The 23772-nt window shown below is 42.1% G+C and overlaps 1 protein-coding gene across 17 annotated transcripts in view; it reads left to right on the top strand.

Annotated features, from left to right (window-relative positions):
* CSPP1 (centrosome and spindle pole associated protein 1) overlaps positions 1-23772 on the top strand; it is a 78202-nt gene that overhangs the window by 33735 nt on the left and 20695 nt on the right. For 10 of the 17 annotated variants that reach the window (XR_014010623.1, XM_081204382.1, XM_081204383.1 and 7 more), the window contains exons 5-18: positions 301-324; positions 1627-1707; positions 5400-5501; positions 6032-6444; positions 8091-8161; positions 12068-12161; positions 13228-13300; positions 16562-16752; positions 17666-17790; positions 18177-18258; positions 19229-19349; positions 19471-19618; positions 20562-20714; positions 22654-22766. Coding sequence is in view for 16 of the 17 variants with exons in the window: in XM_081204382.1 (XP_081060508.1) it covers positions 301-324; positions 1627-1707; positions 5400-5501; positions 6032-6444; positions 8091-8161; positions 12068-12161; positions 13228-13300; positions 16562-16752; positions 17666-17790; positions 18177-18258; positions 19229-19349; positions 19471-19618; positions 20562-20714; positions 22654-22766 (1791 nt within the window). In the remaining variant the exon portion in view is untranslated. The remainder of the gene's footprint in view (positions 1-300; positions 325-1626; positions 1708-5399; positions 5502-6031; positions 6445-8090; positions 8162-12067; positions 12162-13227; positions 13301-16561; positions 16753-17665; positions 17791-18176; positions 18259-19228; positions 19350-19470; positions 19619-20561; positions 20715-22653; positions 22767-23772) is intronic. The other 7 variants (XM_081204387.1, XM_081204380.1, XM_081204377.1 and 4 more) reach the window with 7 other exon arrangements.

Genomic DNA, 23772 nt, shown 5'->3' on the forward strand with positions numbered 1-23772 from the left:
ATATATCTGAGGTTACTAAATGAAGGCTGATGGGAAAACTCAGTGATTGTTTTCTCCAATTTTATACAGATTATATATATTATATACTCTCAGTAGAGATTTAAAGGTCAGCAGAGTAGATAAATGTATTTCAGAAGCATTTTAATGTACATGTTCAGAATCTGCTGCTCAAGAATCAAAAACTATTTTTCTGAAATATTTTTAAATGCACACATGCCACTCTGAAGGGTGAGTGAGACTGCAATGAAATGGATTTTGATAGGATGTTCTTTATGAATAGTCTGTTTTCCTGACTTTTAGGGTATTTCACAGACAAAAAAGAAGGTAGGGTGCGTGCATCATGCTACTTTTCAAATTAATATAACATAGTGCTTGGTTGTAAATTGCTAATGAAAAGTTTTGGGGGTGAAAATCAGTCTTTGTGCTTTGCTGTGCTCTGTGAGCTGCCTCATCACAAGATAATTATGCATAATTTCCATTAATGTCATCTTTCCACATTGTCTTTTCCTTTGATTTCACTGCTCAATTGATAGTCCTCTTCATTAGCTTTAATTTAATGAATGTTTGCTACAGAACATGCTAATATTGAGGAATCTCTGTACCGTGGAACCATCAGTTTGAGCTAATTTAAATGATTAATCTTGGAATGCTCTTAAAAAGAGAGCCTTATTACTCAATTATACCTTATTGGAATTCTGTCTTGGATTTACCCGCCTACGCCAAAAAAATTCCAATAATATGGAAACATATAATAGTTATTGGCATGTAGACCAGGAACAGGCAAAAAAGAAACTGCAATCCTCTGTACACTTTCAGGAGAGTAAATCCCATTTTATACCCTGGGACTTATTTCTGATAAAACTTGCTTAAGATTGTGCTACATGTTACTCAACTTGATGGTGTCTCTTGTTATTAACTTCTCTTTTTAATGGTGTACACAAATACAGCATTTTCTGTTTGGAGCTTCAAATGATGCATTTTTTAAAAAATGCAGTAGCATGTTTTATATTTCTATTCACCAGATTCCTTGTGTGTGCAATAAAATAACCATGATTTAGGCTTTTACTATCTAATTTAGATTAAAATGAGTGGTGGAATAATAAAATACTGGGTCACAATAAGTACAAATCGTAGGACAGTACTACTCAAGTAAATTTTGGTAGTTTCATGATGATGCATTGGCCCATAGTTAGGTTACTGTGCTCAGAATAAGCAAAAAAACACCCTGTATTTTGCTGAAAGAATTGGGTTGTATAAATTGGCTCTGTCATAGAAATTATTTGAGATTAATTTAAAAGATTGTATCTGTATCTAATAGTGTTGCTCAGTATGCCTTCCATCAGTGGAACAAGGAGGGAAGTAATTTTGGGCAATTTCCCAAGATTTGATTTCAGGGCCTGGGCATGGATGGAATAACAGAGGAGAGGTGAATTGGGGGGAGAGGTGGGGAGGTTTTCCTTTTGCTGATGGAAATCTTACTGTAAACTGAATACTGTAAGTGGCACCATTGGATACAATGCATAATACATAGTAAGGCTGAACTACTTTGAAATATATATTTACTAAATTATTTGGCGTTGTCTATATCAGATCAATGCATATGGTCATTGGTTTTCTTTTGTGCAGAAAAAATACCTTACATCTGGTGAAGTTGACCCATTTACTCAGGGACTATCACTTCCTATTGGTGACAGGAGGTCTGCTAAGGTAGGTGCACAAAAACTCAGTAAATATTGCATGGTGTTTGCAGCTTAATATATAGAATTTCCACACCTGTGAAAACTGAAGCTTTTGTATGATGTACCTTAGCAGGCCACCTGCAGAAGGTTCTCAGCGGCGTTTGATACCATCGACCATAACATCCTTCTGGACCGTCTTGAGGGGCTGGGAGCTGGGGGCACTGTCATACAGTGGTTCCGCTCCTTCCTCCTGGGCCGTGTTCAGAAAGTGGTGGTGGGGGATGAGTGTTCAGACCCCTGGGCTCTCACTTGTGAGGTGCCTCAGGGTTCTGTCCTCTCCCCCATGCTTTTCAACATTTACATGCAGCCACTGGGAGAAATCATCAGGAGGTTTGGGCTGGGTGTTCATCAGTATGTGGATGATACCCAGCTCTACCTCTCTTTTAAATCAGAACCAGTGAAGGCGGTGAAGGTCCTGTGTGAGTGTCTGGAGGCGGTTGGAGGATGGATGGCGGCTAACAGATTGAGGTTGAATCCTGACAAGACAGAAGTACTGTTTTTGGGGGACAGGAGGCAGGCGAGTGTGGAGGATTCCCTGGTCCTGAATGGGGTAACTGTGCCCCTGAAGGACCAGGTGCGCAGCCTGGGAGTCATTTTGGACTCACAGCTATCCATGGAGGCACAGGTCAAATCTGTATCCAGGGCAGCTGTTTACCAGCTCCATCTGGTACGTAGGCTGAGACCCTATCTGCCTGCAGACTGTCTCGCCAGAGTGGTGCATGCTCTGGTTATCTACCGCTTGGACTACTGCAATGCGCTCTACGTGGGGCTACCTTTGAAGGTGACCTGGAAACTACAACTAATCCAGAATGCGGCAGCTAGACTGGTGACTGGGAGCGGCCGCCAAGACCATATAACACCGGTCTTGAAAGACCTACATTGGCTCCCAGTACGTTTCCGAGCACAATTCAAAGTGTTGGTGCTGACCTTTAAAGCCCTAAACGGCCTCGGTCCAGTATATCTGAAGGAGCGTCTCCACCCCCATCGTTCTGCCCGGACACTGAGGTCCAGCTCCGAGGGCCTTCTGGCGGTTCCCTCACTGCGAGAGGCCAAGTTACAGGGAACCAGGCAGAGGGCCTTCTTGGTAGTGGCGCCTGCCCTGTTGAACGCCCTCCCATCAGATGTCAAAGCGATAAACAACTACCTGACATTCAGAAGACATCTGAAGGCAGCCCTGTTCAGGGAAGTTTTTAATATGTGACATTTTAGTGTGTTTTTCATCTTTGTTGGAAGCCACCCAGAGTGGCTGGGGAAACCCAGCCAGATGGGCGGGGTACAAATAATAAATAAATAAATAAATAAATAAATAAATAAATAAATAAATAATAATAATAATAATAATAATAATAATAATAATAATAATTTAGTTTGATGCCGCTGGAGAAAGCACAGCCCTTTACTTTCAGTGCAGTCCCTAACCTGAAAACTGCTGGCTGACTGGAATTAGGAAAGCAGTGGAAGTGCCTCACTGTCAGAGGGGCAAGTTAACAATGGAGGCCCCCACTATACCTGAGGACAGCTTTGTGGATGTAGAGCAGGCTTCATCAAACTCTGCCCTCCAGATGTTTTGAGACTATAATTCCCATCATCCCTGACCACTGATCCTGCTAGCTAGGGATCATGGGAGTTGTAGGCCAGACACATCTGGAGGGCCGAGTTTGAGGAAGCCTGGTGTAGCGCTTCTGCAGCTGATTGGTTGCGGTAGCCAGAGTTAGGCTCAGAAGCAGAGCATTCACGAGGAAGGGATAAGATGGAGGCCATTTGTGCAGAGATGCTGCAGGATAGGGCCCTGTCTGTATTTTGGCCTGGAGCCGGCATAACAAATTCTGCTTCACGTTGGAACCAAGGGATGGCTATGCAGGAGGAGGAGTGGCTTAAAAAAAAAAGTAGGAACAATTTTTTAAAAAAGAACAAAAATGGGTGGGGAGAAGTAAATGCTTTCTTACCACCACCCTGCGCTTCAGTTGTGGGATGGATGTGTCGCTAGACTAGCTGCCATGCTTTGCCCCCTCCACTGTCCCTACCCACCCTCCTGGTGTGTGGATCTCTTATTGGTTCTGTACAACCGTTCAGATCAGTTAGAATGCTGCCTTGATTTCAGTCCAGAAATGAAATCTTTTTTGAGCCTCTGTTGGATTGGAACTTTTTTTAGAGGTGGAACTTGCGACAAAATGTTGCATTGCAGAGTGCTCTTGTTCAGGACACTCCGTTCCATTTCCTCACCCCCCAAACCCTTGTTTTCTGTCTTTCCCCCTGAACACCATTCTGTAGCTCCTGAATACACTCAGTTCTTATTGAGCTATTTTGGGCGTTCTCTCCCTGTTCCTGTTGACACCTCCCTCTTACTCCTAAGATTGTGTTGTTTTGGCGGTTATAGCACCAGCACTCTGAAAATTGAGATAAATAGTAGTACATGTGTTGTGCAAAATATTTACCTTCATTAGTATTGTTTCTGTGGATTGTTTTATGCCATATCTCATCTACAAACTCCTCTTGGATACTTGGCCTTTTGACATTTAACAGATGGTGAGAATGCCAGAGATTGGGTACTCCTCATAAATAGAAGCTCTAGTTTATTCTCCTGCTCTAAGGAAGAAAACTCCACGTACTGTTTCATATTAACTGGTTAATTTTCACCTTGCAGATTTAGTTATATGCATGTCACCCAAACAAATTGTCTGTACAGTGGTACCTCGGGTTACATACACTTCAGGTTACATACGCTTCAGGTTATAGACTCCGCTAACCCAGAAATAGTGCTTCAGGTTAAGAACTTTGCTTCAGGATGAGAACAGAAATTGTGCTCCAGCAGCGCGGCAGCAGCAGGAGGCCCCATTAGCTAAACTGGTGCTTCAGGTTAAGAATGGACCTCTGGAACGAATTAAGTACGTAACCAGAGGTACCACTGTATTTCGGAGCTCTCTGTACTATTATTTCTGTAGCATCATGAATACAAATTATGAGAGGATAGGTCCCTTCTCCAATGGACTACCAATCTAGTTAAAAGGAAATGATCAAGCTGTAACTTTTTTAGGGAAAGCATTCCTCAGTCTGGTTCTTATTGATTTTATTTCTTTACGGCTAAACAAAGTAAAGACTATTTAATTTATTACTCTCCAGTATTAATGCCAAATCACATTCCTTAGTTCTAGTTGGAGGATCACTTGTGATTCAGATGTTTTTGAAAGCTTTTAAAAAAAAACAAAAAAAACCCCTACTGTTTATTTTCCAATCATAAGATATAAAATCAACAGTAAGCTTATTTACAATAAAATGTGAGATACAAAATCAAATATTGTTGTACAGTGTGCATTAGCATACCATTGACTGTGTTTCAGTATTTTTGTTGATCTCTTGGTACTTTTAAAAAGAAAATGAAGTTATGGCTTTGCTTAAATTGAAGTCTCATAAGTTTACATGCTAGAAGATATCAAAGTTTAGCATATTTGAAACACGAACTAATACAAAAACAAAAGAGGAACGTTAATGAAAAGCCAAAGTTCTTTTGCAACACCTTCTTTCCAAGCCAGAGTTTCATATGTACTACTCTACTAATAAAACGTTGTAAACAGTATAAGAAGCATCATTTTATTATCATCCTGTCTCTGTGGTGTTTAAAACCTTTTGTAGATCCAATACGCTTTCCAATATCTGTTCTAGGACAGGTTAAGACTTGAAAGAAACAAAGAATACAATCAGTATCTCAGGGAAAGAGAAGACTGGAATGAAAGGTTAAGAAGAGTAGGGAAGAAGCACGCAGAGGTAAACCACAGACAGAGATTCTTGACTCTTTCACTGTTCACAAACCCATTATTTAGACTTTAAATTTAGAATTATTCTGGGCATGGCACGGTATGGGCAGGCTAATATTTATAGCTTGTTGAAATATAAAATGAATCCTGTTTTTATTCTTAAGATTTTATTTGGAAGATGCTGCATGTGTCACATCCCTTAACATTACCCTTGTTATCTTCTTTCCCCTTTTTAGCTCTATGAAAATGGGGGGGGGGGATGGATAAAAATACCCAGTTGCAGTGAAGATGTGGCCCCTCATTCCATCCTGCTTTCTTTGCATTTATGTATTTATTTTAGTCAGTTAAAATCCAACATTGATTCTGATATTCACTACAGTACGCACTGCAATATTGCCATTTAATAAGTGGTAGTAACATTATGCAGCCTAATTTAAAGCCTGCTTTTCTGGGTTGGCGTTGAAACGGCTTATTAAAATTGCAATGATTAACGGCTTCCTTTGTGTTTAGCTTTAAAAATGTTTGTCTTTGTGTTAACAGCATGACACAGACACAAACAAAAAAGGCATTGCTGTCACCAGATCCCAGCCAGCATTACATACCCCAGCATTACAGCCACCAATAAGAGATGAAGAATTCTTCAAGAAAGATGCTTGCACTTCTACAGATACCTTTGAAGAGCTGTCAGACAAGAGACAATCAGTAGATCAACACTACAAACCAAAGAATGACGTTGGACATGGGGACACCCTGTTGCACAAACAACTTGATGAAGTATTGAACATTTCCAACAGAAAGCACCAAAGACTGGATAGCAAACCTGAGACCTTTTCTAGAAGGCATCACAGGTTTGATGAAGGTCATGATCCTGAAATAGACAATGAAATGGACCCTAGATTTCGATATGAAAGCGACTATGACAAAAAGCCACTGAGGTTCTTTCATGCTCAAAGGTAACTTTAACTTCCTGGCACTTTGGGCCAAACTAGACATGAAACCTTTCTGTCACTCTGGTTTTTATAAGAACTAATAGCCAATATGAGGGTGTCCTATTTTTGTTGGGATTATACTGGAGAGAAAAAGAATGGTGTGGCCCTTCTGAAAATCTCCCCGTAACCCGTTACCAGACTTGAAAGAACAGTTCCTGTTTGTGCTCATTCATAGCAACTCCTCAAGTCTGCTATTAATATCCTTAAGGACACCTGACTGCTGATGATGCATTTAGCATCACCTCTCCTTTATTGTGCAAAACAGGTGCACACTGTTTGGCAAATTACAGAAATAGATCCGTCTCCCTTTTCTGTCTCTATCCATATGTTAATTGAGTGAAACAAACCACCTCCAGCCCAGAAGAAGGATGTTTGTAAACTTCATTTTTTTAGCTAAGGCTGGCACTGGAATATGGTGTGGTAATACCATTACTTCAGTTCAGTTCAACTACTGCATGTGATTGTGCATTTAGAGTAGAGCATTATGTTCTACCATACTAAGTCTGAATTTCTATCCTGGGTGCAGCTGTGCAGCCGTTTTGAAAGGGAGGGGAGAACATAAATATGCAATGGACATCAATCCTGGAATCCACACACCTCTGTGACTTCATCTCACTCTGATTCTTGGCCATTTTCCTATAAGCTCTGACAACTGTACTATCTCTGAGGGTTACGTAGTCAGAGTGACATAAATCTCAGTTATAAAAAATGTGTTGTTTTTTTAAAACGGTTCACAATTACTTTCTGAGAAGGCAGGATTTTTGTTATCTGGATGTCCAGAGCTTTAGAGTGTTTTAGCATAGATGAGGGCCCCAAATTCCTACCACCCTGCAGCAAACACCTGTGATAAACCTCTGTTTCTGGCAATTAGCAACACCTCAACTTCATTAGTTTTCCATCTTTTCTAAAATGGTATATTCAGTTCCATTGGGTTAAAAAGAGTTATTTCTTCTCTTTGATCAGAAGCAAAATTGCCTAAAGATATCAGCTTGAAAAGGTAAAAATACATAGGAGTTATGCAGAGGCTTTCATATAAGAGATTTCACCTAAATCCATGATTCAGCTTAGCAGTTACAAGCACATGACTTTAATGTGCATTCCTTTTTGATATAGTAATCCCTCTGTGAACATCCGCCTTGTCTAGCGTCCATTCCGGTGAACCTCTGCAGCAAACCCGGAAGTACCAGAATGAGTTACTTCTGGGTTTGCTGCTCGCACATGCGCAGAAACACTAAATCGTGCTTCGCACATGTGCAGAAGTGCAAACCGCTCTGCGCGTGTGCGCAGACTCGGCCCTTTGCCCTGCATTCTTTTCAGCTAGCGTTCGGGGCTGTGGAACAGATCCCAGCCGCAAAACAAGGTACGACTGTATTTTCTCCTTATGGTTGGGTAATGGGCCCTGGGAATCACATTAGATACCTTTGCAGTTGCTTATTTTGACCCATCTGCAATCCTTAGGGATGCAAATTTAAGGTTTGGATTCTTTCGATAACCAGTGAGTTGCTAGGGGCAACTTACTTTGCCCTGAACTAGAGTTTCTTGACAGGAGGATTGCGTACTAAATGTAGTTTGTTTTGATTGGCCTATTATCTACTTCTTTCTCATGTCAGAATCCAAGGCACTAATGAGCAAGCACAAACTGCTGCTGGCAGTGTCCCATATGCAACAGGACTAATCATTGGTATGTATAATCTACCTAGCGGGGGAAATTGTGTTGTGATAACTGCCATAATATGTTATACCTTTTGTTGGGATTTTAGGTGTTTGTTGTTGTTGTTTAGTCGTGTCCGACTCTTTGTGACCCCATGGACCAGAGCACATCAGGCACTTCTGTCTTCCACAGCCTCCCGCAATTTGGTCAAACTCATGCTGGTAGCTTCGAGAACACTGTCCAACCATCTCATCCTCTGTCGTCCCCTTCTCCTTGTGCCCTCCGTCTTTCCCAACATCAGGGTCTTTTCCATGGAGTCTTCTCTTCTCATGAGGTGGCCAAAGTATTGGAGCCTCAGCTTCACGATCTGTCCTTCCAGTGAGCACTCAGGGCTGATTTCCTTCAGAATGGATAGATTTGATCTTTTTGCAGTCCATGGGACTCTCAAGAGTCTCCTCCAGCACCACAATTCAAAAGCATCAATTCTTCGGCGATCAGCTTTCTTTATGGTCCAGCTTTCACTTCCATACATCACTACTGGGAAAACCATAGCTTTTACTATACGGACCTTTGTTGGCAAGGTGATGTCTCTAATTTTTAAGATGCTGTCTAGGTTTGTCATTGCTTTTCTCCCAAGAAGCAGGCGTCTTTTAATTTCGTGACCGCTGTAGCTTATAAAGGTTAGAGATTGTAAAAACCCCAGAGTACAACGTTAGAAGAAATGTTTCACCCTCCTGTTCCTGTCCTGAAAACATTTTAATACAAAGCTGCAGAAAAATGGCCGTGTTCTAGCACTTTAATAAATTGCTGTTTCTGAAATAGAGCACCAACAAAATAATTAAATAACAAATAATAAATAATTATTAATAGCATAATAATAAAAATAATTATTATTTATTATTTATAACCCACCTATCTGGCTGGGTTTCCCCAGCCACTTTGGGTGGTTCCCAACAGAATATTAAAAACACGATAAAACATCAAACATTAAAAATTTCCCTAAACAGGGCTGCCTTCAGATGTCTTCTAAAAGTCAGATAGTTGTTTATTTCCTTGACATCTGATGGGAGGGCATTCCACAGGATGGGTGCCACTACCGAGAAGGCCTTCTGCCTGGAATTACAGTTCAAGGGCTAAGCCATGTGGAAGATTTGCAACTGGATCTCTTATGTTTTGTTTCCTCTCAAGCTTAAGTGCCTCCCGGTGAAGGCATGACTACATTCTTTTGTAGTTGCTTCACTCTGACAAGTGTTCAGCTGCTTCTCCAACTTTGACACTAATGTGAAAATGGTTTGAGCTGCCACATCTACTGAGAAATAAATACTATTGAATTCAATGTGATTAGTATTTTAGCCCTAGTTGCAAACTATAGAGTGCAAAATATTCTTCGGCACAATGATGTTCACTAGGATTTGTGCTTATTCATCTTTAGTCTGGATTGTGCCCAAGACAGGAAGAGATCTATAGTTCATTTTTGTTGTCAAAGTAGGAGAACAGGGGGAAGAGGTTTGGAAAATGCATTTCCTTGGAAGTAGTGATTTTAGGAGTAGTGGAATTGCTGCAGGTGATAGTGTTCTGCTGTGTTTGTGGCACAATTTTAGCAGAATCTATGTACCGTATTTTTCGGACTATTTGACGCACCGGTCCATAGGACGCACCTAGATTGGGGGGGGGAAATAAAGGCAAAAAAAATTTATCCCCCCCCCAGGCGCGGGGCTGGGGCGGGGAAGCCCGAGCTTCCCCCTCCCCCAGAACGGGACCCAGAGCCATGCTTTGGCATCGCTCTGGGAACTTGCGGGGCTGGGGGAGGAGGAAGCCTTCCGCCAACCTCCAAACCATGTTGGGAGACAGCGGGATGGCGCGCTGCGCCTCTCCCGCTGTCCCCCGAGCTTGTGGGGCTGGCGGTGGGGCTCTCCTGAAGCCGGGAGGTTGTGGGGATGGTGGGGGGGGAGAAGCAGGCTTGCTTCTCCCTCCCCCAGCCTCCCGATCAGGTCGGGGAAAAGCGGGATAGCGGAGCGCCGCCATCCCGCTTTCCCCCGACCTGATCTGGAGGTTGTGGGGATGGTGGGGGGGGGGAGAAGCAGGCTTGCTTCTCCCTCCCCCAGCCTCCCGATCAGGTCGGGGAAAAGCGGGATAGCGGAGCGCCGCCATCCCGCTTTCCCCCGACCTGATCTGGAGGTTGTGGGGATGTGGGGGGGGAGAAGCAGGCTTGCTTCTCCCTCCCCCAGCCTCCCGATCAGGTCGGGGAAAAGCGGGATAGCGGAGCGCCGCCATCCCGCTTTTCCACGACCTGATCTGGAGGTTGTGGGGCTGGTGGGGGGGAGAAGCAGGCTTGCTTCTCCCTCCCCCAGCCTCCCGATCAGGTCGGGGAAAAGCGGGATAGCGGAGCGCCGCCATCCCGCTTTTCCACGACCTGATCTGGAGGTTGTGGGGCTGGTGGGGGGGAGAAGCAGGCTTGCTTCTCCCTCCCCCAGCCTCCCGATCAGGTCGGGGAAAAGCGGGATAGCGGAGCGCCGCCATCCCGCTTTCCCCCGACCTGATCTGGAGGTTGTGGGGCTGGTGGGGGGGAGAAGCAGGCTTGCTTCTCCCTCCCCCAGCCTCCCGATCAGGTCGGGGAAAAGCGGGATAGCGGAGCGCCGCCATCCCGCTTTCCCCCGACCTGATCTGGAGGTTGTGGGGCTGGTGGGGGGGAGAAGCAGGCTTGCTTCTCCCTCCCCCAGCCTCCCGATCAGGTCGGGGAAAAGCGGGATAGCGGAGCGCCGCCATCCCGCTTTCCCCCGACCTGATCTGGAGGTTGTGGGGCTGGTGGGGGGGAGAAGCAGGCTTGCTTCTCCCTCCCCCAGCCTCCCGATCAGGTCGGGGAAAAGCGGGATAGCGGAGCGCCGCCATCCCGCTTTCCCCCGACCTGATCTGGAGGTTGTGGGGCTGGTGGGGGGGAGAAGCAGGCTTGCTTCTCCCTCCCCCAGCCTCCCGATCAGGTCGGGGAAAAGCGGGATAGCGGAGCGCCGCCATCCCGCTTTCCCCCGACCTGATCTGGAGGTTGTGGGGCTGGTGGGGGGGAGAAGCAGGCTTGCTTCTCCCCCCGCCAGCCTCCAGATCAGGTCGGGGAAAAGCGGGATAGCGGAGCGCCGCCATCCCGCTTTTCCCCGACCTGATCTGGAGGTTGTGGGGATGTGGGGGGGGGGAGAAGCAGGCTTGCTTCTCCCCCCCGCCAGCCTCCAGATCAGGTCGGGGAAAAGCGGGATAGCGGAGCGCCGCCATCCCGCTTTTCCACGACCTGATCTGGAGGTTGTGGGGCTGGTGGGGGGGAGAAGCAGGCTTGCTTCTCCCTCCCCCAGCCTCCCGATCAGGTCGGGGAAAAGCGGGATAGCGGAGCGCCGCCATCCCGCTTTTCCACGACCTGATCTGGAGGTTGTGGGGCTGGTGGGGGGGAGAAGCAGGCTTGCTTCTCCCCCCGCCAGCCTCCCGATCAGGTCGGGGAAAAGCGGGATAGCGGAGCGCCGCCATCCCGCTTTTCCACGACCTGATCTGGAGGTTGTGGGGATGGTGGGGGGGAGAAGCAGGCTTGCTTCTCCCCCCGCCAGCCTCCAGATCAGGTCGGGGAATAGCGGGGTGGCGGCTCTGCGCCTCCCCGCTGTCCCCAGCTTTTGGGTGCAGGCTGCTGCCCGCAAGCCTTGCGAGCCCGCGGGACATCCCGCCGGGCTTGCAAGACTTGGGATAGCTTCCTGAAGCCTGGAGAGCGAGAGGGGTCGGTGCGCACGGACCCCTCTCGCTCTCCAGGCTTCAGCAAAAGCCTGCATTCGCACCATAGGACGCACACACATTTCCCCTTCATTTTTGGAGGGGAAAAAGTGCGTCCTATAGTGCGAAAAATACGGTATCTTTGATACTAGAAGAGCAACTTTTACATATTTTAGCTTCTATTTTCATTTTTAGGTGGTCAAGACAGAGAGCTTATCCAGAGAAGAAAAGAGCAATACAGGCGAGAACTGATGGAACAAATTGCAGAGCAACAAAGAAATAAGAGACGGTAACCAGAAGCTACTGGATTAACAATAATTCAAATTGATGAGTGATAAGTATTGAAAACTTTGTGAGAAATATGAAGGGAAAATCTTTTTATTACTAATAGTTTGGGATAATGTATTGATATTTAAATCTTAAAAGTTTCATTTTTCCTCCCAAATTGCTTTCTTATCTCTTGAACGCATGTCCTATTGCATCTTCAGAATGGTAATTAATGCAAGGATAAGGAAACAGGGATGATTTTTGTCTGGTCATTTCGGCTTATGGAAACCTAACTCTGTATAGAAGCTTAAGGTACCTCTTAGTTGTACAGTGGTACCTCAGGTTAAGAATCTAATTCGTTCTGGAGGTCCGTTCTTAACCTGAAACTGTTCTTAACCTGAGGTACCACTTTAGCTAATGGGGCCTCCCGCTGCCGCCGCGCGATTTCTGTTCTCATCCTGAAGGAAAGTTCTTAACCCGAGGTACTATTTCTGGGTTAGCGGAGTCTGTAACCTGAAGCGTCTGCAACCCAAGGTACTACTGTAATGGGAGGCAGAACAGAATCCTCAACCTTGGTTCCTCCCCCTTCATTTCAGTATGTGTACCTTGAAGATTGTTTCACATATACGTAATGGAAAGTAGGAATGAATCCACATGGGAAATATAATGAGGGAGATGGTTGACTAATCACTAGACCAATGTAATCTGAAACAAGTTCCTATTGGTTCTTCAAAAACTTATATGTTCGACTATTAGGAAAAGATTATTAAATTAAAGCATAAATTAGTTATTTTAACTGTTCTGTTGTGAGAGATCCAGAGATATGAGGTGCATTGGATGAGGGTGGTTCAGCTTGAACCAGGGAGGCATGGGTTCAAATCCCAGCTTGGGCATGAAACTCACTAAGTGGCCTTGGTTAAAACTCTGCTTCTTAAGTCAGCCTAACTCTCAGGATTGTTCTGATGATAAAGTGAAAGGATCCATTGTATGCCACCCATTGTTCCTTTGAGAAAGTGTGAGATACAAATGTTATGCACAATATTTCTGTCCTTATCTTTTGTGTGTGTTTGTGTGTATTTCTTTGATAGTGAAAAAGAGCTTGAGCTCCCAGTTGCTGCATCTGGAGTTGTAGACCCTGAGAAGAAGGTGAGAAATTTTAATGTTCAGGCCTTCTCAGCTTTAGCTAATCGTTTTAAGATGAATCTGTGTCAATGTGGTGCAGTGGTTAGAGTGTTGAACTGTAACCTGAAAGCATAGGGTTCAACTTCACACATGGCCATGAAGCTCACTGGGTGACCTTGGGCAAGTCACAGTCTATCAGCCTAACCTACCGCACAGGGTTGTTGTGAAAATAAAATTGAGAAGGGGAAAACCAGGAACATGGGAATGGGCATCCAGTTCCCCGCACCTGTTGTACAACATTGCAAACATGATTTGAGGACTCTTTAGGACTCTTTGCTTCCTAGACTTTGATATAAAAATGAAAAGCCTTTGTTTTGGGGCAAGTAACTGACTGGAACAAAAGCCAGATGGCAGTGCCTCTTTGTAAGCAAGGAGAGTTAACTTTATAGGCACTCAACACTGGATGCATTTGTGCCATGATAAATCATGACTTAACATGATGTGCGTATGCCACAGTAAGCCTTGGGCTTGCGCATTTCCCCCTCCCCTGACAAGCAGCTGGAAAGGTAACTTTGGAGTCTTTACTATTGGTTTCCCTTAAACATGGCATGTTATTTTATCCAAAGCAGGGAAGCGTTTTTTGCCATGAACTATGATCAGTTTCAAAACAAGCTGACTACAAACCATGAGTTAGAAAGTTGCCTTGTAAAAGCTAACTTTAGTTTGGATCAGCCCTGATCCCTATTTTTGACAAAATTATAAGCCACTTTGTTTAAGGAAAACAACCAAAAAAAGCTTTCCAAGTTCCTCTCCTGGCCATGAAGGAGGTGGAGAGGGGGGAATGTGCAAGCGCAAGACATAGACTATGGCTTATTGTGACACTTGAATATTGTTAGTGTAAGTTGACACAGTCTCTTGACTGAAGATACTCATCTTATGTATATCTGTCAAAGGACTTGGTGAAAATAATCCTGCTGTCCACAGAGCCTCTTCTCACAGGTTTCTGAAGTTGTTCCACTTGTGTAGGATTTTCAGTATATTATGGTTTTCCTAGGCTGATAATCCAAGAATTATCGAACCACATAAAGGCCTGCCAAATAGTTCCTGCTTAAGCTAAGAAGCTGTTTCTGAACAGGCTAGTATCTGAAGCTGATGGGAAGCAGAGGTTTTCATGCTCAACTAGTGACTGCTGCGTGCAGCACTTTTTGGACAATGCTGTGTTACATCACTCCCAGATGTCCTCAATCCCATTGTGAAGTGGAGGCTAGTTTTCCCCCCGTAAAAAAAAACCCAAGCGACCCCACCTCAGCAAAGCTAGCCGCAAACCTTTCAGGTGTGTTCGATGGGGCAAAATTGGATTGTGGGCCAAGTGCTAATGAAGAGTTAAATAAGGGTCAAAGGGTCTTTCTAAGGGATGGGGCAGTGTCTGGACAGGTCCTGTACTGTCAGTCATATTTTCTATGTGAACAAGGGACAGAGGACCCAACAATTTTTGCACATAGGACACACAACGATTGCTTTGGGGAATTTGTTGTGGTAGGGCACTCAGTGGAACATGTAACCTCAGAAGAGGCTATGAAAGAAGGTCTAGTAAATGTAAATACCTTGTTAAAAGAATAACTGGGACAGGGTATAAGCATCAGCATTGTATTAGGTGACCTAAAGTTGGCAGTACTTTCCATCTATTTAAATTATTCTGCTGCTTTTAAAAGTTTTCTAGGGCTAAGCCCTAGAAAAGAGATTATGGGGGGAAAATATAAATACGGTTCAATGTGCCTCTGACTTCTGAGAATTATGGGAGTATCAGTATGGGAGTACAGTGGTACCTCGGGTTAAATACTTAATTCATTCTGGAGGTCCGTTCTTAACCTGAAACTGTTCTTAACCTGAAGCACCACTTTAGCTAATGGGGCCTCCTGCTGCTGCCGTGCCGCTGGAGCACGATTTCTGTTCTCATCCTGAAGCAAAGTTCTTAACCCGAGGTAATATTTCTGGGTTAGCGGAGTGTGTAACCTGAAGCGTATGTAACCTGAAGCGTATGTAACCTGAGGTACCACTGTATATGTAGAGCTTTAGCTAAGAGGAACAAGTGCAGGCATATGATACAAGAGGTCCCTGGTTAGAAACAGAGTAATTGTTATATACTTGGGTATCTGGCAGGGATACAGGGGTTTTTTGTTTGCTTAGGCCTTTATTTCTGCCCCTTAAAGACAGTGCCCTTTCCCAGTCTCCAGATTCATCTAGGTCCAAAAAGCAGTCTGAAAAACTTGCCAAAAGAGGGAAACAACTGCTAGGATTCCCCCTTGGATTCTGACCAAATAATGCTACAAGGCATTCCACTAGACAACTCACCTTGTATCAGGCAGAAACATTGGCAATTAAAAATCTATTAGAAATTGGTTGTAGCCCACACTTGTGTTGTACTAACAATATTGTATATACTGTCTTGCAGCTAAGTGAAGAAAAGGTAAACATTTTAACATATTGCTATTTTTGTCAACAACTGTTCTACCTAGATGGGTGTATAGTGCCCACTTCAGGCATGTGGGGTTCCAGAGCTATCAGCATTTTTCTGGCCATAAACATGGTGATACAGAAATTCAATAGGAAATCAATCTTCACAAATCTCTCTGAGACCTTTCATGTTACATTAGTTTTCAGAGTAAGGTTTTAAATGTCCTCAGTGACAAGTTACACAGTAACTGTTGGGGAAACCATGGAGTAGTTAGTGGCATAGTTTTGAAACCTACATGCTTTTGAATTAAGTGCATGGTACCACCTCTTTTTCTTTTGTATCCTCTTCCAACCGTCAATAAACATTTTTATTTAGCAGAGTTATAGAGTGTACTATATTGTGGTGTTTTTAAAATGAAAAAAAAAAAAGCGTTAATAAGATCTTGTCTAATATAATGGATATCTATAAAAAAATAATTTGGTGGTGTTTCTTAATAGCTAATGTTTTTTAGAAATGTTTATTGGGCATGTTTCAATATTTTTCTCCTTTAGATTAAATGCTATAGTACGTTGCTTCTTCTTTGAAATAGCTGTTTCCAAATTTTCTAAGATTAACACAAGTGTTGATTATCATTTATCTTTTTTACTAGCATGTTCAACTAAACGTTTAGCATGACAGTTACTTTGCGAAAAATAATTTTATACTAAAATTTCAGTGGGTTCTTAAATGTGACATTTAAAGCACTGCATTGCTTTTGGAAAACGTTATTTTCTGAAATGGTTCATAGTACTTAACTAGTTTGAGCACTCTAATAATCTAAATAATAAATCAATTTTTTTCCATAGCCTAACCGACTGAAAGAACTGGGATTAACACCACGAATATCTGAGGAGAGAATACCACCAGAAAGACCAAGACCAGCATTTCAAACTCCTACACCTGGACCTACCTCCATATCTGCACCTCCTATCTCACCTGTGAATGAAGAGTTCCACAGAGGGTTGTCCACTACTCTTGGAGAAATGTTGGCTCCCAGGTGACTTTCTGTAGTGTTTTCTTTGCCGTGGTCTGATGCTTGGGTACATGTGAGGTATCTAAGTCTGTGGCAAGGGTGGCTAACCCTCAAGCCAGGAACGTGATCTGCATCACCCCAAAGTGGTCTCCCCCCCCCCCCAAGTTCCATTCAATTTTGGTGGCAGCTGCAAAAAGGGAAAAACATTAAGTAGACAAAGTGCTGGGCAGCAGCCCAGTGTTCTGATGGAAATGCAAATCACCACCTCAATCAAGCATCAAGTTTCTGAAAAGAGCAAAAGGTGCATTAAAAATACATGGTATTTTATGTCACTACCATTCCACAGGCATGGAATAGAGAGGGGTTTTTTATCAGAGGTATCATCCAGTAGAAGCTCACATAGTCATTTTCCATGCACTACTTCATATTGCAGTAGGCATGCTATGGGTGTGTGTGTGTCATTTTTCAAGCAGCTAAATATTTGGCTACAACTGGAAACACTGAGTGAAAGATATTTTAAATCTTCTGAAACAACTGCTATAAATGCATAGTGCTATACAAGTATCATATACAAAGACACTGTGGTGTGGTTATTGGGTCCTAGAAGCACATAAATCAGACATAAGTACGTTTTGCCTTGTGATAAGCCTAGGTATTCTGAAGCAGTGCACTTTACCAACCATCAAAAGTGGGCAGTGATTAGAACAAAGTTGGCATGTTAGTATCAGTGAGAAGCGTTAACTGATTCCTGCATTGCAGGGGTTCGGACTGCATACACCTTGGGAGACTTCCAGCTTAAGATTCTATGATCAAGTGACAGAATTCCTGCATGGAAAAAATGGCCAGATATTTTTGTTCACACTTTTTCTTCTCTCATGGTAAGGCATGCTTCAATAAGCCACCTTTAAAATACGCTGTCATTTTTGTTTGGATTTAGGATTGCACCGTTACCACCTCCCCCTCCACCACCACCAATTCTGATTGATAACTACAGAACTCCATATGACGATGCATACTACTACTATGGTGCCAGGAACCCTTTGGACCCCAGCCTTGCATATTGTAAGTTGATTAACCAAGTGGTGTAGAACTATAGTATATACTCTCTGGAGGTTATTGCCTCAGATGGCACTCACTAGCTCAGTTTCCTATTAGTAAGGATGATAGCCAGTCATATTAATCCATTAAATTCAGTTTTTAAAATAATAATCATGTTTATGTTTTAGCTGTTTACACTATCTTTATCTTTTATGATATGATGCTATAGAAATATTTCTATAAATAAATGCATCTTTACATTACTGGCTGCACAGTTTCTTGACATGCCAGCATTTTATGTTCTTCAGATAATAAAATAACATATTAAAATAACTGTCCAGACTGTAAAACACTAGATTTAATAACTGTAAAACACTAGATTTAAGTTTTGGGTGTCTTGATTGTTTTAGATGGCCCAGGTGTAACAGGGATGCAGCCTTCTTCTGCACCTCCACCTGTAGATACTGTTCACAGACCTCCTCCTATGACTGCGTAAGTATCGATAAGATTAGTTTAGCATTGTTTGGCTCTTTATTTGGGAATGTGAGTTTTAAAAAAGATGTTTTTATTGAAAGATTTTCCATAAGTAACAAAAGTACATTCAGTATCTCTGTTTTTAAATTGTAGCATCCTTCATACAAATCAAGTAAAATCAGTTTGAGACATTTTTTGTTGTAGACAATGTGGGGTTGAGGGGTAGGAAGGGAAGAAAGTAGAGAAAGAGACATTTAGGAGAGGGGGAAGGTGAAGGAGACATTAAACTTTCATTTTTACATATATGAGTGGAGCTTTTTTGTCAGTGTCACTTGGAATAGGTGTCTTATTTTTGTTGGCAGAGCAAGAGGTCAAAGGGCCCAAGGTAGGGTTGGTGGCAGTTGATTGGTAGCAGTGTGTTTTGTTTGTGGGAAGTGGGTGTTGTTAGCCATATTGAATTTTATGTTGTCAGGAAAGATCGGTCATTGTCTTCTTGGCTTGTATATGCGATAAGGGGGGGGGGGCAAACAAGGGTACAAGCATTCTCTTTGGTTTGCCCCATGATAGTTTCAGTTTGCTGGTTAGTTTTTTTAACAGGGCGGTTTCCCATACAGTTTGATACTAGTTGTCCCTGGACACTCCCAATAGGCCCCTCCAGTGTCTGGTTAGAGGCACTGCTAGCTGCTGAGAGTAAGTGGCTTATAAGTTCTTTGCCATGTTAATGTGCGTTATTGTCTTGGAAGATATTTTGTAGGGCCTATTCTGGAGTTGCTCCTCTTACCTGTTTTGCTATTTGATTTTGAAATGGAATTGTGGAAAATTTGCCAGCTTTCTGAATGTAACTGCAAAACTGAAACCGCTTTTTAGATCATAAATTAACAGTGTAGTGAAAACGAATAAAGTAGCACCTGAGAAAGACAGATTTCAGTTAGTAACAGGTTTTCTTTAAAAACACATTGCATTTTTACTCTTTTTACTCTGAATGCAGAAGTAAAATTGGAGCAAGAATTGCAAATGACAGGCCAAAAGGTCTGGGTATGTTTCCTGAAGAAAAACCAAAGACTTCAAAAGAGGCTACTTTAGCTTATCAGCAAGAATTACAACAACAGGTGAGAAGCTTAAATTTGTTTGGAAATTTGTTTGTAAGTGCTTAGACTTACATTGAATTCAATATTAATTTTTATCGTGTTAATGAGACATGTAACGCCAAATGCTGATACTTTTTTGTAGATAAGGGAAAGAGAAGAACGTCGCAGGCAAGAGAAGGAAGAAAAGGAACGGTATGAGGCCAAATTAGAAGCTGAAATGAGAACGTACAATCCTTGGGGCAAAGGAGGTGGTGGTGCTCCTCTCAGAGATAAAAAAGGAAACCTCATAAGTATGTTTGAAATCAGGGGATTTTCTTTTTACTTTATCTATCTTTATGTCTATATTTGTATTTGTTGAGAAACAAATGACACTTGGCAGGAGAGTAAAATGGATGTACTACAGCGAATTTACAGCATGGAAGAAATCAGCTCTGTTTATTTAGACAGTCAAGCAGTAGTTTTGCTTCTTTTAGTGGGAGCTGCTCTTACAAGGATGATATTTTTGGCAAAATGTAGCAAGATGTGGCATTAGGAATAAAAGGAAGATGTATAATGGAGGAGAAAATACTGTAATACACTGAAGACAGGCTTATGAATACGGAGTCTTCCTCCCACACAAAGCTTTTTAGAGTCATTCTTAAACATGTTTACCAGTCTCATAATTGGGTCTGCTTCTTGTTTTATATTGATAAAGGATAAACATCTAATTATGGCTAGATTTTTTTTAATCTTCTTTAAAATACTGTGGCTCTCCTGCTAGTAGTTTGGAATTTTTATTGTGTTTATTAAATACATTTTAATCAGAATGGTAGTTGTTATTTGCCAGCTGTAGCATAAATAATTTGCAAGTGAAGAGATGATAAATCTGGAGACAACTCTGTTAGGCAAACAGCAGAAAATCTCAATGCATCAATACATTAGAGTTCTGAGACCTTCCACTTATGGCTTAAACGTAGTGCTAACATCTTCAATAATAATAATAATAATAATAATAATAATAATAATAATAATAATAATAATAAATGGATCATGACAGATTGTTTTGGATTTTTAGTGAGCTTTTACATAAAGCACACACTACACAGCACATGCAGCTCTTATCTTGGATTGTGGCCTTTGTATTTCCTCTTAACTGTAGCTCTGGAAAAACATTTCTTGGCTTGGAACTGTGTCATAAACATGCCTCACATTGGAATAAAATATTATACATGGCTGTTTCCCCCTTTTCTTCAGCTGACTTGAATATGATGCACAAGCAAAATGAAGATGCATATCATAATCCAGAGGCACGAGTATATGAAGATAAAAGGGCTATAGTATCTGTTGACCTAAGTTTGGCCTCCCCAAGACTTGAGAATACAGATGAATCTTCAAATAAAATAGCAGGTTTAAATAATACCATATTTTCAGTTGCGAATGTGTGTTGTGTCCCTGATGAATGACTGTACATTCTTCCTATGCTGTACTTTCCACTGAAGACAATCCTGTATGTTTCCTTGAATCCCCTTGAACGTGGTTTAGTTAGCAGTACTAGAAACTCTTTGTATGGTTGCACTGATAAATATTTTTGTATTCCTGTTCCCCATTGTGAAAGCACTCTGTGCATGCCCAAGGGGTTCCTTGCGCATTTACACGGTGTCCGCCATCAAATGAGGAAAGAGAACAGGAAGCTCCTCAGTGTGCATTATAATCACTGGCTCATGCGTAAATTATTTCCTATTAGTGTTGTCTCCTTCTTTCCTTCTCCTTTTGCATCTGAATACTAGTGTTCAAGTTCCAATATTCTGCCAGGAAGAAAAGAAGCAGCAGTCTTCAAAAAAAAAAAAAAAAAAAAAAAGGTTTCATTCTTGACTTGGTTTTTAGTTAGTGACATTAAAAAGGAGCTCTTTTAAAGAGGTAAAAAATGCTCAAGAAAATACTATTTGGGAATAAGATAGTTAGAGCTTGATTATGTCCACCTATATATTGAGTACCTGCAACCCAACCATAATATATGGTACATTGTAGCCGTGATCCAGAAAACTAGTGCTAAGTAGTCTGGTGTGCAGATATCTCCAATGCAATGCATGCAGTTTGATCGCCCATGGGTATTTTATATTTTTACTTACTAGTTGGTCACAATGAAAACTATTTTAAAACATGGGATTATACATCAGTGTTCACAAGCATGGAACATGGCAAGGTATATAGTATGTTTAAATGCATTTTTTGGGGTAGAGAGAGGAAACATAACCCACAGCCTAATTATTATATTTTCTTGTTTCGTCAACCACATGGAAGTGCTTGGAGGCAGATGCCAGGATTTTCAGTTTTGTAATAGAATTACTTTCTAAATTTACAAATGTATTTTTAAAGTAGAATTAAGGGGGAATTCAGAAATCAAATACTGAGATTACTCTTGCATGTGGGGCTATCAGATGCAATTTCCCCTTGCAAATAGTTATTTTTTTAAATATTAATAAACTGAAATATAAGGCAAACCTTTTTTATAGCTTAAAACACCATGGACATAGTGCACAAATTCAGAGATTTCCCACAAGCTCAAAGGAGCCAGTTTCTGCCATCTCATTGCCTACACCTGTACAGAGATGTGTGCACAGACTGAGCAGAAGGCTCAGAAGGGGAATGGAAGATCTGCACATATGTCACATGTCTCCATGCCCTTTGCTTCATGCACATAGCCTGGTGCAAGTTATTTATGCTTTGACAGAGAGTGTTTTAAGTATTCATTGACCTCCCATTCCCCCAGTGGCCTGTTCCACAGCCTGCATGTCCACATGCGTAGGCAAGGAGAATAGGGGAAAGAATTTCTTTCAAGGATCTGGAAACTGCTGTACAGTGGTACCTCGGGTTACAAACGCTTCAGGTTACAAACTCCGCTAACCCAGAAGTAGTTGTTCCGGGTTGCAAACTTTGCCCCAGGATGAGAACGGAAATTGCGCACCAGAGGCAAACGTATTAGAGAAAGCGCGCCTCAGGTTTAGAATGGTTTCGCATTAAGAATGGACCTCTGGAACGAATTAAGTTTGTAACCAGAGGTACCATTGTACATGATTTTAATTTGCTCCCGGTGGACCAGATGCTGTTTCCTTTTTCTTTCATTTTTAAGCTCAGATAATTCAGGCGTTTTAGGTTTTGCTGTTCTCACGCTACAGCACTTGCTGACTGGTTTTGTTGGGAGTTTCACATGTTGCGAAGGCAAGTTTCATTGGGTTAATGCCGCCAGCGTTATAGTATTCTTTAAAGCAAGATATCAAACATAAGTTTGAAATCTTCTGCGAGATAACAGGTTTAACAATGCAAACTATTTCTTTTTTAAAAATAGGTTTCACATATACACAAACATCCCCATTTGCTCGTGGTAACATTTTTGGTGAAACACCAACACCAGAGCAGCTTAGGCGGCAAGAATCGTACAAGAACTTTCTTCGTTTCCAGGTGAGTGTGTATATCAATATCAATATTAAGTGAAATAAAATATTTTTCTAATTTAGCAAACCTGTATTAATGAAAATAAATTTTAAAGATTTTGAAAAGCAGGGCTGCCCATGGCTATATATATATATATATATATATATATATATATATATATATATTCATTCATATAGTATTCTGTATGTTTATAATGAATCCATTATCCAAGTGCTGATTCTTTTATATAGCTAAATGAGCATCATTTGCACATACAAAGCCAGTATTGTCAGGCTTGGGGAAAACCCCAAATCTGCAAAACAAACCCAATTTTTAGAAGGAAATTTGAGTGTGGAGGCAGGAGTGGAGCAGGGGCTGAGCATGAGCATGCTTTGTGCCCACCAAACTGAATGCCAAGAGGGGTAGAGAGGAAGTCCTCTTGCCCCTGGTATGTGTGGAAACGGAATAATATAGAAAAGGGCTTGGCTGGCAGGAACCTTGCATGGGAGAACTTCATACTGCAAAATTTAGTGTTGCAGTAGGAAGCAACACAAGCAAAACAAGACTCAACTGAGTCTTTTTTTCACTAGAACAGTCTAACCTTTATAACCAAGGAAAACAGCTTGGAGTGGATGTTTTTACAGAAGGCTAAGCCTAAACCTTTTAAAACTAAGCTGACTCTAACTAGCTAGATCTGTGTTGTGTGGAACTGTGTGTGTGTATATATATATAGTGAAATTTCCTTTTTATTCCCTCTCCAAAACTATAAATTTTAGTCTAGTTTACTATGTCCCCTCAAGCTTTTCTTCTAGGATAGTGCTGAACACCAGGTTTCTACAGACTTCCTACCCCTAGAATTTAGCTCCTGAGATAAGTTCTTACAGGATTTGGCTCCTAGCACATAGTCATTTTACTGTGCCCTTATTAGTCAGATAAGTTTTAAATAAGTGGATGTTACTTTCCCTCTCCTTGCATGTCTTCTTAACTTGCCTTGATGCTTTGTCGACTGGGGCCAAGACACTTTTTCAGCTGG

The sequence above is a fragment of the Podarcis bocagei genome (assembly GCF_964188305.1).
Source record: "Podarcis bocagei genome assembly, chromosome: 8".
NCBI classification, from domain to species: Eukaryota; Metazoa; Chordata; class Lepidosauria; order Squamata; family Lacertidae; genus Podarcis; species Podarcis bocagei.